This window comes from Pteropus vampyrus, unplaced genomic scaffold (assembly GCF_000151845.1).
Source record: "Pteropus vampyrus isolate Shadow unplaced genomic scaffold, Pvam_2.0 Scaffold185, whole genome shotgun sequence".
Classification (NCBI taxonomy): Eukaryota; Metazoa; Chordata; class Mammalia; order Chiroptera; family Pteropodidae; genus Pteropus; species Pteropus vampyrus.
Window position 1 is genome coordinate 824,091 of NW_011888966.1, and position 18,451 is coordinate 842,541.

The 18,451-nt window shown below is 47.5% G+C and overlaps 1 protein-coding gene and 1 long non-coding RNA gene across 3 annotated transcripts in view; one reads left to right on the top strand and one right to left on the bottom strand.

Annotated features, from left to right (window-relative positions):
• Positions 1 to 18,451, top strand: part of AFAP1L1 (actin filament associated protein 1 like 1) — a 65,540-nt gene that overhangs the window by 25,072 nt on the left and 22,017 nt on the right. For both annotated transcript variants that reach the window (XM_011371126.2, XM_011371127.2), the window contains exons 2-12: positions 1,184 to 1,312; positions 2,405 to 2,488; positions 3,227 to 3,324; positions 4,208 to 4,316; positions 7,733 to 7,831; positions 8,565 to 8,776; positions 10,502 to 10,681; positions 12,627 to 12,719; positions 15,537 to 15,630; positions 15,855 to 16,007; positions 17,148 to 17,359. In XM_011371126.2, coding sequence (XP_011369428.1) covers positions 1,184 to 1,312; positions 2,405 to 2,488; positions 3,227 to 3,324; positions 4,208 to 4,316; positions 7,733 to 7,831; positions 8,565 to 8,776; positions 10,502 to 10,681; positions 12,627 to 12,719; positions 15,537 to 15,630; positions 15,855 to 16,007; positions 17,148 to 17,359 — 1,463 coding nt within the window. The remainder of the gene's footprint in view (positions 1 to 1,183; positions 1,313 to 2,404; positions 2,489 to 3,226; positions 3,325 to 4,207; positions 4,317 to 7,732; positions 7,832 to 8,564; positions 8,777 to 10,501; positions 10,682 to 12,626; positions 12,720 to 15,536; positions 15,631 to 15,854; positions 16,008 to 17,147; positions 17,360 to 18,451) is intronic.
• The window catches only part of LOC111746357, a 65,384-nt gene that overhangs the window by 22,250 nt on the left and 24,683 nt on the right, over positions 1 to 18,451 (bottom strand). The window lies entirely within an intron of this gene.

The window sequence follows — 18,451 nt, forward strand, 5'->3', positions numbered from 1 at the left end:
TACTTATCTTCTCTGAGATTTGGTTTCTTCATCTAAAAAGCAGGGATGATCACGGGACCTATCTCAAAACCTGTTGGTAGGACTATAAAATACTACCAGGCAATATGGTGCTATGGTTAAAGGAACAGTATGAGGGAACCAGATCCAATCAAGGCTCTGCTGGCTGTGTGACTCTGGAGAAGTTATTTAACTGCTCTGAGCCTTAGTTTCATCCTCCATATAATGGAGATAATAAGTCTTAATATTTAAATAAGACTATAAGTATGAAAGGGCTGAGCACAGCTCACAGTAATTGTTCAGCACAAGTTAGCTTTTATTATTATGCACAAGTGGTTGGCGAGTTACAAAAAAATGCTACTGCTATAATGAGCCTGATCTTCAGCTCTAAGGCAAACCAAGTCTCTGTCACTCTGATGGACAGGGAGATACTCATGACATCATGGTCTTGGCATGCTCCAGTCTTTAAAAGATTCCACGCTCTAGATTTTGCAACTCCAAGTGGTCACAACCAACGACAGCGGCTGGGAGCGTGTCAGAAATGCAGACTCTCAGGTCCCACCCCAGACCTCCTGAGTCAGAATCTACATTTCGACAAGATCCCCAGCTAATTCCTCTATATACTCAAGTTTGAAAAACACTGGTATAGTGTAGAAAGTGTGGTGATGATAGTTTGGGGCCTGGGGTGGGAAGGGTTAATGTTTAGTTTGGCTCCTGCCAAGGCACCGGAAACAGAAGGTTCCAGAGATTGAAGTATATGAACTGATGGGACAGGAAGGCTCCCTTCCTGCCTGTGTCCTGGATGGCCAGGGGCTCTAGCCTGGGACCTGCACTGAACCTGAAGCTGCAGTGAGGAAGGACCCCTGGGCCTGCAAAGCAGAGGGCATACTGGGACAAAGAGAAGCCTAAGTGCCACTGCTCCAGCTACCTGGGCTCAGTTGCCAGAGTAAACCTGGGCCAAGGCCATGCGAGGTCTCAGGCAGAGTGGGAAGGCCCAGAGGGACGTCACAGTTAACTGAGCAGGGCTCTCCTAAGGGAGGCTGGGCAACCAGCACTGGGACAGCTGTATGAGGGCCTTTGAGGTCTCCCTGTATACCCAGCCCTGCCCTCTGGCCCCTGCTTCCCTGGCTCTGGTGGGTGAGGCCAGGATCCCAGACACAGAGTCATGACCATGCTTCCTCCTCAGTGCTAGAGCAGCTGCTCCCCGAGCTCACAGGGCTGCTCAGCCTCCTGGATCACGAGTACCTCAGCGACACCACCCTGGAGAAGAAGATGGCTGTGGCCTCCCTCCTGCAGAGCCTGCAGCCCCTCCCAGGTCAGCCATCAGCACTCTGCCTGGACCTCTTCAAGAACCTTCAGTAATTCCTCAGGGCCTGCTGGCAGAAGGAAGCCTAAGCCTCATAGCATGGCATTCGATACTTTGCATGGCCTGGCCATTGTCCTCATCTCCCTCAGCCCTTCTCCACCGCAACCCTGGCTGTGTTCTTCGTACACACACAATGCACATGCCACACATACTCCCATACACACCACATGCCACACTCATGCACACAACACATTCTCACATGCAACTCACATGCATAGCACATTCATAACAAATATGTACTACAGAAGACACTTACCACCCACACACAGCATGCTCTCACCAACAGCATGTACTCACACACGCAGCACACAACACACAACATCCTCACATGCAGTCTGACATACACCAGATAGACACAGCACATACACATCACACTCTGCTATACACAGACACACTCATACACACTCATCTCTGTGAGTTGTACACCAACCCACATCATTACTCATGCTCCGCCCTCTGCTTCCCACAGCTTCTCTGCCTCACTGTCTGCCCTGCAATAAGACCTCATCTGCTCCAGCCTTTTCTCTACACCCCAGTCAGCCCACGAGATGATATGTGGGAATCAAGAGCTCAGTGAACTCTAATGAGCTGTGTCCATGGCCTGCACTGTGGGAGGAGTCTGAGTGATGTAGTGGGAAGTCACTACTGAGTGACTCTCGAGCCTCACTTCCCAGTGATAAAAAAGGTCAATGCCATCGGCTGCCATCACAGGACTGTGGGAGAATGAAAGGGGCAATAAGTTTGCCAGCTGTGCTTTCTGGAGGCCCTGTCCCCTGGCCATCTCCAGAGCAGCCCCTGTATTCTGTTTTCTATACAGAACTCCTTCTCCATTTGGAGAAGGAGATCCTCGGAAACAATGTAAACATGAAAACAAAGTTTGAATATTAGAGAAATCATTTCGGTTGTGCACATGCTTTGCGAGCTGAGTGCTGTGTGAGACAGAAGTCTGAGTGGGGCAGGGGAGACCTGGCCCCTCCTCACAGTCAGCAGCCGCAGGCCCCTCCGTCCTCACTGCTGCCATGTTCTCTTCCTTCCTCACAGCAAAAGATGTCTCCTACCTGTATGTGAACACAGCTGACCTCCACTCCGGGCCCAGCTTCGTGGAGTCCCTCTTTGAAGAATTTGGTACAGTGATCCTCTCCCAACCTCTGTCTGTGGAAGGGTCCTCACTGGGCAGGGAAATACCTACACCTGGACCCGACGCCAACACTACAACACCGAGTCACATTAGGCATGTCCCTGGGCCTCTCTGGGCCCTGCCAGGTCTGAAAGTCTAGTCAAAACCTGTATGGTTATGGAAAATCATCCCCAAGATTTGAGGAATGGGAGGGTGAAAGCACAGGCCAATGAAGGTATGGCACATAGGGCTCTGTCTCTCCTGCTACTTGCATCCATTGGTAGTGGCCGCCTGGGACCCTGGCTTGAGCAGTCCAGCAGCTCAGCAGAAAATGAGGCTGTGATGGACCAGCAGTGGCACCCTGGGCGTGGGAGCAGCTGAGCTGGGCTACGTGCAGGGTGTGTGCAATGCCTGCTCTCTCTCGAGGGAAGACAGCACTATTCAGCACAGGGAGAAAGCTATAGGTCAGGTGAGAGAGTGTTAGGGACTACCAGACTTAGGGAATATACCATGCTTTCATAACATAACCCTTGAAAATTTCCAAAGCACTGTACCAAAAATCCTCTCGATAACCCTAGGAGATAGACAAGGCCAATTTACAGATGAGAGTCTCAGAGAGGTGAAGCCACTTGCTCAGGATTATTAATGGAGGAGGCAGTAGAGGCCTTCTGACCCCAAATCCAGCCCTCTTCCTGTTCTGCCATGCTCATCCTCAGCTTCTCTGCCCAATGGCTTATGCTCCTTAGACTGTGACCTGGGTGACCTTCGGGACATGCCAGAAGACGATGGGGAGCCCAGCAAAGGAGCCAGCCCTGAGCCAGCCAAGAGCCCATCTTTGAAACATGTGAGTCACAGCCTAGGTTCTCAGAACCTCAGGCCCTCGGTCCCTCTGGAGGGGTCAAGGGAAGCTCTCTCCCGAACACTGAGGACACACCTGGCTATACAGGACCCTGTTCTCTCTTCCATGTGGTAGTTAAGGACAAAAACAATGCCATGAGAACATTTTAATGACTCGTGCTCATTGTGCCCATGCTGAGCAGGGATAAGGTTGTGATCTGACTTGTCCCTTCAGGCCCAGAGGACCTCCCCACCCAAACTTCTGATTGCAGTAATACAGGTGGAGTGATGGGGAAAGACCTGGACCAGAAGCTGGGTGGCCTCTGCCCTCCTCCCTGCTGCTGAATGGCCTTAGGCAAATCACTTCCGCTCTCTGAGCCTGAGTTTTTCACCTACAGAATGAAGGTTTAGATGATATCTAGGGTGCCCAGCCTTGGGGTCATGGAATTAGGGCAAGTTTCCCCAGAGCCTAAACTCTTGGCCTTGCTAAGTAACATGTCTCGCATTTACTTGTCCTGCTGTTCTTCACAAGTATGCAGACATAGTTGCAAAGTGTTGCACAACTCACGGTAACTTTTGATAATTCTGTATATGCTCACTCAAGTATAACTATTTCTATGTGGCAGTCTACAAAACTTTTAGACATCTCAGAGGAGCCTTGATGCTTAACTAATTTGGATAAGAAACACAGGACCAACCAAATAAACTTAAGGTTTCCCAGCTCTACCCTCTGCAAGTCTGTTAGATGTTATGGCTTCACATTCAGAGACTGCATCCTGCCTTCTGGGAACTCCTGCCTCCCTTTCCCCAGCCCCCTTCCTATCACTCTGCTGCTCCCCTCTGTTCTCCTGGCCTTCCTGGTCTCACACACCTCCTTCGTTCCCCTCCAGGCAGCCGACCTGCCTCCACCGCTCCCCAACAGGCCTCCACCCGAGGACTACTATGAGGAGGCCCTTCCCCTGGGGCCTGGCAAGTCCCCCGAGTACATCAGCTCCCACAGTAAGTTCTAGACCCCTGGGAGTCAAGGGTAAGTGGTTGCAGGCTCCTCTCCTGAAGTTCCAAGCTTGGCACCCACCCAGCCATGCCCACCTCCTGAGGAGCTGCCCGAGCACCTGGACTCTTGAGTGACAGCCTAGGTGGGCCAATGTGTGTGGCCCCAGGGCTCAGGGGCTTGGGTTCTAGGCCCAGTTCTGCGTGGCCTTGTATAATCCCCTTTCCCGCTCTGGGCCTCTGTTCCCCTTCCCTTAAAATAAGAAAGAGGGGCTAGATACACACATGTAAATGTGCTAGGCTGGAAGCACACAGAGGACCAATACAACACAGTCCCTAGCACTGAAGTCGGTACTAACCTAAATGCTCCCTCTTCAGTGTTGTAACAGATGGCTGTTCTTTGAGGATCAGTTAAGTCACTGGCTTGGGTGTAGGGACTTAACGTTCCATACAAGGAATTATATGATGGTTTTTGGGTGACCTACAAGTTGACCTTGTGTAAGATAACGTTTGTGTGCTACTATCCTGTTATTCAGCAGCACAGTGGAATATTGTCCAACCACAAAAAAAAATAAAGAAAATAGGTCCGTCTGTGCTGATCACTAATGAATTCTAAGAGATATTCACGGAAAGTAATCAAATACAGAGTATTACATATAACATGACTCCACTTGTTTTTTAATGGGATACACACACATGCATTCATCTGAACAATTTTTCTAGGATATGCAAGAAACCATGCGAAATGAATGGAAATCTCGGTGAAGGGAACACATTCCCATTCATACGTTTTTGTGCTGATCGTGCTTTCCACCATGGGCATATATATTTTTTATTGTAGTAAAATACATTTAACATAAAATTGACCATTTCAACCATTTAAAAATGTCCAATCACTGGCATTGAGTAGCCTCACAGTGTCGTGCAGCCATCACAACTATCTAGTTCCCAAACATTTTCATCACTCCCGAAGGAAACTCCATACCCATTAAGCAGTCACTCCCTATTCCCCTCTTCCCTAAGCTCCTTCCAATCACCAATCTGCTTTCTATCTCTATGGATTTGCCTTTTCTAGATATTTCTTATAGTAGAATTGTACAATATGTGGACTTTTACACTTGATCTTAGCCAAAAGGCTGAGAAGCAATACGTGGCCTTTTGATTCCAGCTTGTTTCACTCAGCATGTTGCCAAGGTTCATCCACGACAGTGCATGTATCAGCACTTTTTTCCTTTTCATGGCAAAATAGTCCATTGTATGAATATACCACACTTTGTTTATCCATTCATCAGTTGATGGACATTTGGGTAGTTTCCACTTTTGGGACATTGTGGTATATTATTTTTATGATTACTAAACAAGTTAAAACAAAGTGAAATGGGGGTTGGACCAGGTGGTCAGTGGCTATCTTCAACCTTGACAGTCTTGGGATCAAATGTCACTGAAAGCAGTTGTTTGTATGGAGAACAGGTGGCTTTATTTCATCCACTTAAGAACAGGGGAGGAAGGAGAGGATGAAGTGCTGCTGGGCCCTGAATCCCAGGTCAAGACCCTCAGCTAGATGAGGCACCTCCACCTCCCCAGGGAGCTCAGTTCCCTCTCATCTGGGGCAGAGAAGCCGCCTCTGGGATCAGAGGGGATCCGGGGGCAGGAGGGAAGGGAGGGTCTCAGGAAGGGCCAGGGACCTTGTCCAGGGAGAAAGCGCCAAGCCGATCATGGAGTATCCTTCCTCTTACACACAGCGTCCAGCCCTGCCAGGTGTCTGAGCACTTTGCTCTGGTGCCCCCTTCTTTTTCCCTATTATACCTCCCCCCACCACCACCCTGGGCCCTGACTCCCCCAGCCCACCTCACAAGGCATATCACCAGCATCTGAGGCCTCAATGCTCCTGCTGGGAAAGGCCAGCTCCGAGCCTCAGCCAGGAGATAGAACTGGATGTCCCAGTTGCTGAGAACTTTCCTCCGGAAACAGATGGACGGCAGGGGCTGGGAGCCCAGAGCAGTGCTCTGAAGAACGGTGTGGTGTGAGAGTGAGCTGGACTGGGAGAAGAAAGGCTTCCTGGAGGAGGGGGTGTGCCAGCTGGACTGGGAGAAGGAAGGCTTCCTGGAGGAGGGAGTGTGCCTCTATCTCCTAAGCTGGCAACTTCAGTTCTCTTCTAGGCTCTATCACTAGCAAATTGTGTCTGGCCTCAGTTTCCTCATCTGTAAAATGAGGCTGATACTTATATCCCTGCGTTATGGAAATCAAAGGAGACAATAATGATATTTGGCATTTTTCTGGAACATTCCATGTGTCATGCACTGTGCTGAGAGTTTATATGCATTATATAACTAATCCATAGTGGCAACTGTTCGTATCACTTTAAGGTAAAGAATGTGAAATGCAGAGAAACTGGTTTTCTTTCCAAGGTCACTCAGTAAATGGTTGAGATAGATTTAAATTCAAATATGATCAATCCTAAAGGACATGCCCTTAACCCACTGAACTTCAGAGTGTGCTCCAGAGCCCATCTCATCAAAATAACCTTAGATATTTAAAAAAAAAAAAAAAATCTGATTCCTTGGAGTTCAATATATTTTCTATTTTTACATATGTTTTTTAATGTCCTATTAAATAATTGAGGGTTTTTTTTAATGCATATTCCTCAGCCTACCCCACACCAGTGAATTAGAACATCTGGGGATACAATCCAGGGATCTGTATTTTAAAAAGATACCTGGTAATTCTGATACAGAATAAAATCTGAGATACCCCTCAATCCCTGTACTGTGCTGTCCCTGAATGGGGATGTGTTGTGAAAAATTCAGCATAGGCAGCTGCTGTATTCACTTTTATATGTATTATTATCATCTCCTTTAGTCCATTTCCTCCTTTGTAGTTGCAGGGGCTGAGGAGAACCATTTGACGAGAGAGATGTATTAGGAAGTGAGCAGATGGGTTGACGTGGCAGAAAATGAGGCAGAGGCAGAGCAGGGATAGGGTCTGAGCCCAGGTGCTGGGAAACCACTCTGTACAGCACAGGGATCAAGCTGTAACCAAGACACACATGTACACACACCAATGCTCTGGCGTCACTGAGGAGAGGCGCACCACTCTGCCTGGGAAGGTCAAAGGAAAGATCTTTGAGCTGGGTCTTGAAGGGTAAGTAGGAGTTCTCTGGGAGAAAATAAGAGGGTAAAGGGAGTAGCATGAACAAGGCCTGGAGTTGTTACAGGGCCCACCAGGGCAGTTCCTGGTGACAGGAGCACAGAGGGAGCTAGAACAGACGAGATGCAGAGGAGACCCTGCACCCTGACCAGGATGTTGCAGGGAATGCCGCTCTCTCTGCCCTGAGCAAGGGCACGGCATCGAGGGTCTTCCTCAGCCCTGGCCCCAGAATCTACCTGCACTTCTCCAAAGTCTGGCTCTTTCTGCCAAACCCACAGATGGCTGCAGCCCAGCCCACTCCATCATGGACGGCTACTACGAGGATGCAGACAGCAGCTACCCCTCAACCAGGATGAACGGGGAGCTGAAGAACTCCTGTAAGTACCGGGTGGGCCTTCAGTCAGGTTCTGTCCTCAAAGAACAGGCCTTGACCTGACCCTTGGCGTGCACGTGCCTACCACCCCCTTAACTCCTAGTATGACCGTGGAGGCCCCAAAGCCCTTGTTCTCAGTGACCCTGGGGTTCAGTAGAAAAATCACTGGCATAGGAGTCAGGAGTTCCCACTGGGACCCTTGCCCTGATCCTGGATGACTGAGTTTAGCTGAGTCGTTCATTCTCTTTGAGCCTCATTTCCTTATGTATAAAATGGGGATTTGCTGGACTACTACGAGAATGACCTGAGACAACAGATGTGAAGATGATGCGGTAGTGACAATTGCTGATGTTTACTGAGCACTCAGCGAATGCCAGACACTTGGCTAGGTAGTGACAATTGCTGATGTTTACTGAGCACTCAGCGAATGCCAGACACTTGGCTAAACACTCTGCATTCACTGATCCTCACAACAGCCTGATTAGGTAGATACTATTTTTCTTTATGACCGTTTTACTGATGAGGAAACTGAAGCTCTGAGAAGTGAAGTCACCAAGGCCCCAAAGCTAGTGGTAAATCTGTAAAATTCAGCATCCACGTGGGGGTTTAGTCATTACTGTGACCACACCTCACACCCACCCCTTCATGGTCCCGGGGACCCAGAGCAGGGATCCCTGCAGAGGGGCTACCTCCCGGGTGATGGCACAGAGGCAGGTCCTTTCCCATGGCACCTGCAGACAATGACTCGGATGCAATGAGCAGCTCCTATGAGTCCTACGACGAAGAGGAGGAAGAAGGGAAGGGGCTGCAGCCCACACACCAGTGGCCCTCAGAGGAGGCCTCTATGCACCTGGTGAGGGACTGCAGGATATGTGCCTTCCTGCTGCGGAAAAAGCGCTTTGGGCAGTGGGCCAAGCAGCTGACCGTCATCAAGGAGGACCAGCTCCTGGTGAGTGGGCGTGGACAAGTTCCTCTCGGCCTCACATGGACTTGTGCGTGTATGTGTATCCCTCTGTGTGTATGTGTGTGTGTGTGTGTGTGTGTGTGTGTGTGTGTGTACAGGCGTGTCTGCCTCGGTTCCTCTAGGATTACTTTGTGCACAGAGGCTCAAAGCCTCTTCAAAGCCTGCTGCTTTGAAGACCAGTGCTCTTCCACTGTAGCAGAATTTAGAAAAAAAGGAAACTCGAAGACCTGATATACTTTACCAAGGTTTTGTTTTGCCAGAGGCAAATTTTTTATCACTTTAAACAATGTTTATTGTTTTTCATTATGCAAGTAGACATGTTTACTTACAAAACTAGAGAAAAACAAAATGAAAAATGATTTTTAAAATCACTACCTATAATCCCACTGACCAAGAGCTAAACACTGTTAAGTTTTATTAGATATTTCCACCCTCATTTCTATAAATCTCTTTTCCAAAACTGAGCCCATGCAACACTTGTTTTCTTAAATTTTTTTAATTTATCATCTCTCATCACTATTATTTCATAAAAGAAAATGGACCTTTAATAACGAAGTAGGAAGATGGACATAATTTCAGAAAAAAATAATAGCTCTCTACCCCAAAATCTGTTGACAAGCCTTGTCTAACATATATTCATTTGAAACATGACCTCTTCTCACCCTAGGGCAGTGAAAAGATAATCCCAGGCCAGAATCAGTCCAGGGTCATGCCTACTCTTTCCGCTCCTTAGGCCCTCTATTTTTTTCTTGACTTATTGCACTAGCTAGGACCTCCAACACAATGTAAATAGAAGTGGTGAGAGCAAGCATCCTTGTCTCAGTCCAGATCTCAAAGGAAACGTTTCAGTAATTCACTATCGAGGCTGACATTTGCTGTGAGTTGTTTGTGCTCCTTATTATCACATGAAGGAAGTTCCTTTCTACTATTTTGTTAAGAGTTTACACTATAAATAGGTATAGAATTTTATCAAATACTTTTTGTTTCTATCTGAGATATGTGGTTTGTCTTTTTCTGTATGATGAGTGATATGATTGCTTTTTGAATGCTAACCACTCTTATGTTCCTAGAATAAACCCTTCTTGGTCTTAATGCAGTATGCTTTTTCAAATTCTATTTGCTAATGTTTTGTTTAAGGCTTTTACAAGGGTTATGAGAGAGATCAGCCTACAAATTTCCTTTATTGTGATGTCATTGTCAGTTTCTGGTATCAAGGTAATGTTGGCCTCATAATAAGAACTGGGAAGTGAGAATCATTATTGATAAACTATCAACTTCCCAAGCTCAACCCTCTATCTCTGCTAAACTTCTCTCTCACATTCCTGCCATGTAGCCTGTTAGTAGCAGGGAGCTGACTTCCTTCCAAGCCAGCCTGTTTCTTCTCTTTAGAGAAGTTCTTTAGAATAGAATGGTTTTCCTAGTATTGTACTAAAATCTACCTCTTCCTAATAAGTAGTTGTGCCCCCTGGGGCCCCTTGGTAGCTCTGAGATCTGAAGATTGCCCAAAGATACTCCCTCCCAGGCTTCTCTTCTCTGGGATGAACAACCACAGCCCCTGTCTTCATGCAGTGCCCACAGCTGGGCTGGGTGGCAGAGGACTCTGTGGTGTAGGTTTAGCCCCCCTTCCCCCTCCCCAAGTCTTTGTGTGAGGGTATGTCTCTCTTCCACCCTCCACTCCTGGAAGCCCTGACCTCTTCTCTCCCTCTCCAGTGTTATAAAAGCTCCAAGGACCGGCAGCCACATCTAAGGCTGGCGCTGGATGTCTGCAACGTTATCTACATGCCTAAGGACAGCAGGCACAAGAGGCACGAGCTACGCTTCTCCCAGGGGGCTACTGAGGTCTTGGTGCTAGCACTGCAGAGCCGGGAGCAGGCCGAGGAGTGGCTGAAGGTATGGGGGACCTGTGCCCTCCTCCTGCCTGCCCTCCCTTCCTTCCTCTTTCCAAGACCCAGCCTTTAGTGGGATGGACTCCTGTCCTTGGGATAGACTTTGCTCAGGGGAGGGGAGTTAACCCCAGCATATAGCTAGGGCTTATGTGTGGAAATGGGCCTCAGACATCTCCAGGAGATAGACCTCTGGCTGGAGGCCTGTGTTTCTTCTCCTTATTTGAATCCCCTTCCTAACATCCCTACTGTGGGCTTGTCTTGCCTGCACTTGTACACCCCCTGGAATGGGGAACTTCATATCTAAGAAGGAAGCTGACTTTATCATTAGATAAGCTAATCCTTTTTTTTTTCTTTTAAATAATAAAACATCCCTTGTCTTAGGTGAAATGTACATTCTTGTAACATCTGGTCCAGCTTCTGCATCTCACAGCTACACAGAACACTTAGAGCTACCGTGTATTGAGCACTTACTTTGTGCCATGTATTCTACTAAGAGCTTTACATATATACCTCATTTACTCTTTGCAATGGGTATTACTGTTCCCATTTTACAGATAAGGAAACTGAGGCACAGAGAAATTACATGACTTGCCAAAGATCACACAATCGCGTGGTTGGGGCCAGGATTAGAAGCTGACAAGGAAATCTACTCCAAAGGCCATACGCAGGGTGGCATAGTGATGACGAGGGAGGACTTTGGTGACATACAGACTTGAGTTCAAATCTCAGGCCTAAGTGGCTCTGTGATCTTCTGCAAATGACTTCATCTCTCTGTGCCTATTTCCTCCTCTATAAAATGGTTCTTGTAGGGATTCTAGAGAGCTCTTGACTTCGTGCCTGCCAAGCAGTAAGTACTTAGTAATTGTCAATGATTATTGCTATGATGGTGAAGCCCCCATCCCCAGTCCCTTCGAGCAGGCCCTTCATCCCGGCACCCACCCTGCCTCCATTTCACTGACACCCTTCTCCCTCCAGCTTTGATGTTCCTGCTGGAACAAAGAAACCAACCTCCACTCCCTCCCCATCCTCCCTTCCTTCCTGTGATAACCAGCTCTCCCACTGGAATGTTTAGTGTTTCTCATTACTGCCTTTGTCTTAGGAAGGGAAGGAAGGGAGAAAACTTGCCTGCTGGGGGAGCCTTTGCCCTCAAGGGAACCAGTGGGTCAGAGAAAGGAGCCTTAGACCCCAAGTTAAAAGGCCTGTCTTGACATCCTGTCCCAGGGGGCCATTAACCCAGAGGTTAAGTGCAGGCAACCACAGCTCAGCCTCTTGGAGCCTTATCATCCTAATCTGTAACCTGGGGACCACAATTGCCCCTGCCCCACAAGGCTCTGTAGGAATACAATCAAATACTCCATGTTAAGCCACCTAGAAGGTGAACCACAAATGGTGGCTGTTATTTCATATGGGCTTATGCCATGTGACTTTTGATGGGTAAGTTAATGCCCTAGGGTCTCGGTTTCTACAGCTTTGAAAGGGAGGAGATAATCCTGGCTGCCCCACAGGGCTGTGAAGGTCCAACAGTCACAGAAGTGAGTCCCTCACCCTGTGCAAGGCATCCTGCTTCACGGGGCCCTTTACACCCATCATCTCACTGGCCCTCAGACAACCCAATGAAGTTATAACCCATGTTGCAGATGAGGAAATTGAGGCCCATAGCAAGGAAGTGGCTTTCCTCAAGGCGACACAACTAATTAGCAATGGAGCCAGGTCTAGAAGCCAAGCCTCTTGGTTCCTAGCCCCATATCTTTTCAATTCAAGGGACAGATATGGGAGAAAGCCTTCTTAAACCCTGACATCCCCCACACATGAGGCAGGAGGCCATGTCAACCTTCTGTCTAGTGGTCCCAACCCCTTTGCTCAATAACCCTAATCACACAGGCCCCATTCTTCCTTTTGCCTCCACAGCATCCCTCCCCCCTGCTCACAGCTGTACATCCTTTCTACAGGTCATCCGAGAGGTGAGCAAGCCCATCACAGGAGCCGAGGGGGTGGACATGCCCAGATCCCCAGTCCTCCTGTGCAAAACGGATCTGGACAAGGTACATCTATCTCCATGAGGTTTCCTCTGGGACTGGCAGTGGGGACTCAGCATAGGCTTTGCCCTGGGGAGACTCTCAAGCTGGTGATGATTCAAGCATTATTATACAACTATGGTGTCATACAACTCTGAGTGGTGGTGTACAACTATGAGTGCCCAGCACAGAGCTGACATAACAGTAGGCACTCAATAAATGTCTACTGAGTGACTAAATGCCCATGTCCATGACGTAATACAAGCCAAAAGAGGAAGTGATTAATCCTGCTAGGACAGGAGTGCTCACATTTGAATGGAGCCATGGAAAGTAAACTGAAATCTGTCAATCAGAAGAGTGTGCCCCATTGTGACATGAGTGAAGCACTCATTTAGTAGTTGCTCAGGCCTTTGGTAAATACAGGCTAGTGTCTATGCCTTGCAAGGTAAGAAAGAGACTCAGCCCCAAATCCTATGGGGAGGTTTAAGACTCACATGCATGGGTTTTACATGCATAATAAAAGCTAGTAGTTATGGAATATGACTGTGAGGCCGGCATTATTCTAAATGCTTTGCATGTATTACCTAATTTAATTTCTACGACAATTCTGATGAATTACATTTTCAGATGAGGAAGCCGAGACACAGAGATTTACCTAAAGTCGCATAGTTGATAAGAAAAATAACTAGGATTTATACCAGGCAGCCTGGCTCTTGATGACTTTGCCACTCCACCTCTCAAGGGGGCGGGGGCAGGGTGAACTCCACTTGGTAAGCAGTTAGTGACCATCAGCAGCATGCCAGGCACTGTTCTAGGCACTGCGGTGCAATCCTAACAGAAAAAGACACAACCGCTACCCTCCAGAGGTAGTCAGATAAGAACAGAATCATCACACAGGTTTAGAAATGCCAGGCTGTGTAGGTACTAGGAGGGTGACCTGGGAGTGCATGCCAGGGGGTCTGCTCTTGGCTCAGGGCTCAGGGCTCAGGGATGGCTTCTCTGAGGGAGTACATTTCCAATAGGTTGAAAAATTAGTGAGAAAGGGGAAGCAAAAGGCATTCCAAGCAGAGGGAACAGGCCCTGGAGCAGAGGAAGCACGGAATGGAAAGAGGCCAGTGTAGCTGTGCTTGGAGAGGAGGAGGGGCTTGTCAGCCCTAGCTGAGTGGTCCTGGAAAGCTGCAGTGAAGGGGACAGGAGCTCATGCTAGCTGGAGGGGCGAGGAGGGTTAGGGAAGATGGCCCCTATGTTGAGCCTTAAAGAATGCACAAGATTTCACTCGGGCAGAGGTGGGCCAAGGTACAGAGGCTGCAAGGGAAGGGAGCAGCAGAAGCAAAGGTCAGCAGGCAGTCACTAGGAGAGGAAGGGTGAGGCACTCTTGCACCCAAGATGTTGGAGAAGTTCAACCCTATCCTCACTTAGCCTTTGCTGTTAGTGGGGCCTGAAAGAAAGGTTGATGGTGTAAGTGAATGAGTGTATGAGTGTGTGTGTGTGTGTGTGTGTGCGTGTGTGTGTGTGTGTGTACACCTACAGGTGCATGTTTGGTGCAGTTCAAAGGGTGTGTAGAGAGAAAAAAGAGGCAAGCTTGTAGAGATGAGCTTTCCTGTAGTGAGAATACAGGGGAGGGTAGCTAAAACATTTAGGGTGGTATTTTTGGAAGGGAGTGGGTGTGGGGATGTAGTACTAGTGAGTCTGTCTCTCCATGGAATTGTGTAACTGAAGTGCCGCCATCATCATAAACTCAATTCCAAAGTACTGACAGTGTTTTTTTGTATTTCTTCCCCTCTTGATGAAAAACTTAACATGTGTTGCAGAACATCTAGAACCATAGTCTGTTTCATCATTTATAGGAGTGATTCTTATACTTTTGCCAGTCTATCCCATATCTGACTGACAGTTTCCAGTTTTCTAGCCTTTGGAAATTAAGAAGAGCACACAGTCTCTCCTATCTTTCCTGCCCCTAGTACTGTGTTTATAGGGAAGCATCCCTGAGCTTGGTCTGGGAGGCCCTTGGCAAGCAAAGTTTAGGAGATGCAGAGCTCTGTAATTCCACCTTTTTAAGTGGATGAGTATCATTTTATCCTGTCCTGAGGCTGGCTGGCACAGTTTTGCTTCTCAAAGTGAGATGGCAGCACACCATGTAGGTGTTAGAAATGATACTCCATTGACCTCCCAATTTCACTTGGGCTCATTGGTACCTCACAGCAGCCCACTGGAAAGAGTGTAATTCAGGTGAGAAAACCAGGCCTTGGGGAGATAAAAGGATTTTGCTACACTTCCACAACTAATAAGTGGTACTAGAGATGTGACTACCCTGAGCCACCTCCCATGGTACCCAATTAAGTGACAGGCACTTAATTGACCTGTCATGACTATTTTGGAAATGCTGATTCATCTTTTCTCCATCCTCACCGTCATATTGGTTTATCTTGTTACTGAGTCTCATCTTGCCAGGATGACACTTGATTAAGTAGCTCTTTCGCTTCCAGTCTTGCTCCCTCGTCTGTCCCCCATGATGCCACTGGGGGCAACTTCCTAAACCGAATGCATTATATTAGTTTCCCTCTTAAATATCTTCCCAGCTCCCTGTCACATGCCGAATACAGTCCAAACTCCTAGGACATTTAACTCAGTGTATTATAATTAATTGCCTCACTCTCCAAATCAACTGTATCTTGAAGATATAACCATCTTGAGTCATCGTTGTCCCTCTCATACCTGGTATATGAAAGCTGCTGACAACTATTTGTTAGCTAATCCTCATGTGCAAAGGTCAGGGGGAGAGTGAACTGACAAAGGGACTTCTGAGTGTGTCCTCTCATGTGCAGCTCTCTGTGTTCCCCTCAGAGACTGTCCCAAGAGAAGCAGACCTCAGATTCCGACAGCCTGGGCATGGGTGACAACTGTTCCACCCTTGGCCGCCGGGAGACCTTCGAACATGGTAGGAGCCTCAGGGGGCTCAGGCAAAGGATGCCAGAGCTGGGAGGGGCCGCGCCACAGGCACACAGTGCAGAGTAAATCCTAAGTGAAGTGATGACTATCCACACCTGGAGCTGTGGGCAAGGCCCTGTGTGCAGGTTGAAAGCGCCACTGGGAAGGCTAGGAATGGGTGGATCTAGAACTTGGGGCTCCCTCACCTCTCCTGACCCATCTCTGCAGCAACAGGCAAAGGGAAGAAGAGCAGCCTGGCAGAGCTGAAGGGTTCAATGAGCAGGGCTGCAGGACGCAAGATCACCCGCATCATCAGCTTCTCCAAGAGGAAGGCACTGGCAGATGACCCGCAGACGTCCTCCACTGAAGCAGAGGTTCCATGCTGTGGTGGGTACCAGACATGCAAAGGAGAAGAGCTCAGACCCTGCTGATGGGCCCCTGGGGCCAAGCCAGGAGAGCCTCCAGGCCTCATCCACCTTACCCCCCGGGCAGAGGAGAGAATCCTCTCACTAGGTAGCTAACCCCCAACCCATCAATAATCCATGCCCTTCCATCACTTCTCTCCCATGAGGCCGATGCTCAGCAGAAGGAAAAGCCAACTGACTCCCACATTTCTGTGCTCCCTGTGACCTTAACTCCAATCACTGCCTGTCTTGGGCTTCAGTTTCCTCCACTATGATGAGAGAAGAGTATCTTATTTCCCAGCATATAATATGCCAGGTGTGTAAGTTACCACCCAGTCTTATGAGAAAATTTCTTGGATAAAAATATTTAAGTACTTTCATTATAAATGCATTCAATGTAAGTTAAAGTAGTTTTCAAGGGAAAACATATTATCTCTTTAATTTAAATGCAGTGTTTCTTTTCCTATACTGTAATTCAACAGAAAATGATATATTTTAGATATGCAGTAATATGCTAACCCCGAAGAACATTATAAAAGCACATGGCTATCCAGAAATATTCTGTAAGCAGTGAATCAGACCATGTTATGGTAAAAAAATAAATTTTTTAATCTAAAATGTTAAGAGAGAATTCTAAACCCAGCAGTCATCAGACTGTACTTCACTCATTTTATAACTCTTTTATCTTCGTTAGATTTTTTGGTTCCCAAATGCTACCACCAGGTGTCAGCATCATCCATTATTTTCTGTCTTTCGGCAATAGTTTTGCTATTTTAGAGGGGAAAAAAGGCATGAAAGGGAGTTGTATCATTTATTCATTCTATATAGTAGTTCCTGCCCTTTTCATCAAGCTTGGTATGGTCCAAAGGCTGTGTTGCGACACAGAAATGTGATTATCAGTCCCCATTTCACTGACAGGAAACAAACTCAGAAGATGCCTGAGATCACAGGCCAGAAGAGAGTTGATCTGGGACCCAACTTTCTTTCTAGCTGGAGAACAAGGGCTATCCAGGTGTTCTGTCCCTGGGGTACAGACCCATGCACCCCAACGTGCATCCCCCACCTTGAGTTTCCTCAGGGCCGGGCTGTCGAGAGGTCACTCTGCTGGTCTACCCCCTCCCAGGCTACCTGAATGTGCTGGTGAACCACAGCTGGAAGGAACGCTGGTGCCGCCTGAAGTGCAACACTCTGTATTTCCACAAGGACCGCACGGACCTTCAGGCCCACGTGAATGCCATCGCCCTCCGAGGCTGTGAGGTGGCCCCAGGCTTTGGACCCAGACACCCATTTGCCTTCAGGATCCTGCACAACCGGCAGGAGGTGGCCATCTTGGAAGTAAGAGGGGAGAATCCTTGATGGTGGGAGCTCAGGGGAGCTCTGGCCTAGATGTTGGCTTTTGTCTTGGGGCCTTGCTACTGACAACATAGGGACTGAGAAAGAAGGGAAAGTAAGCCAGCTGCTGCCAAGTGATTGAGGAGAGTTGCCAGTTAAAATATAAATCATCCAGTTAAACGTGAATTTCAGATAAATAACAAATAGTGTCTTTAATACAAGTATATCCCATGCAACATTTAGGACATACCCATGCTAAAAAATTTTTCATTTTTTATCTGAAATTCAATTCTAACAGAGCATTCTGCTTTTTATTTACCAAATCTGGCAACCCTAGAACCAAGGCTTGTTTTTTTCTCCCTTACTTTAAAATTCTAAGGCTGAAAGGTATCCGGTCTGATCTAACCCAGACCTGATTCCAAAATCCTCTCTAAAACCTTCCCACCAGTGACTGTCCACCTCAGATAAACTACTGCCCTTCAAGGTAGCCTGCCCCTCCCACTGAGCAACTCGAATTTTTAGAAAGATTTTCTCTATTTTGAATAGAAATCTTTAAACTCCATTAAGGCAATAAGCCTGTTCTGCATTCTTTTGTTTTTCCAGAACCTAGCGTGATGTCTGGCACAGGGTAAGGGCTCAATTAACATTTGTTGAACAAATGGCTGAAATGAATATGTGATTTCACTTCACCCATTCATTGTGGGCCCTACCCAGTGGCACTAGCCCTTCTCTCTGAGGCCATGCAGGATACTCTGAATCTCTCATCTACATGTCAATCCCTTGGCTATTTAGATTTTAAAATGTTAACAATGGAGAGAAACGTAAATAACTAGCCCCTCACATTACAGATAAGGAAACTGAGGACAGAACAGCCAAATGCTTTGTTCAAGGCTCCGCAGAGGGTCAGTCACCTCTTGATCTTACCCTAAAACTAAAACGCAGCCTCTTGGTCTTGTTTTCTTTGTCCAATACCCGCTGCCTCTCTCAGTTCTTACATTTTAAGAAATCCTAGCTCAGTAACTCACTTTTATTTTTGATAGTTTGAGATGTGTCTACTATTTCTCTTAAATTAGACATAGAGCTGTCCAGCAAAAA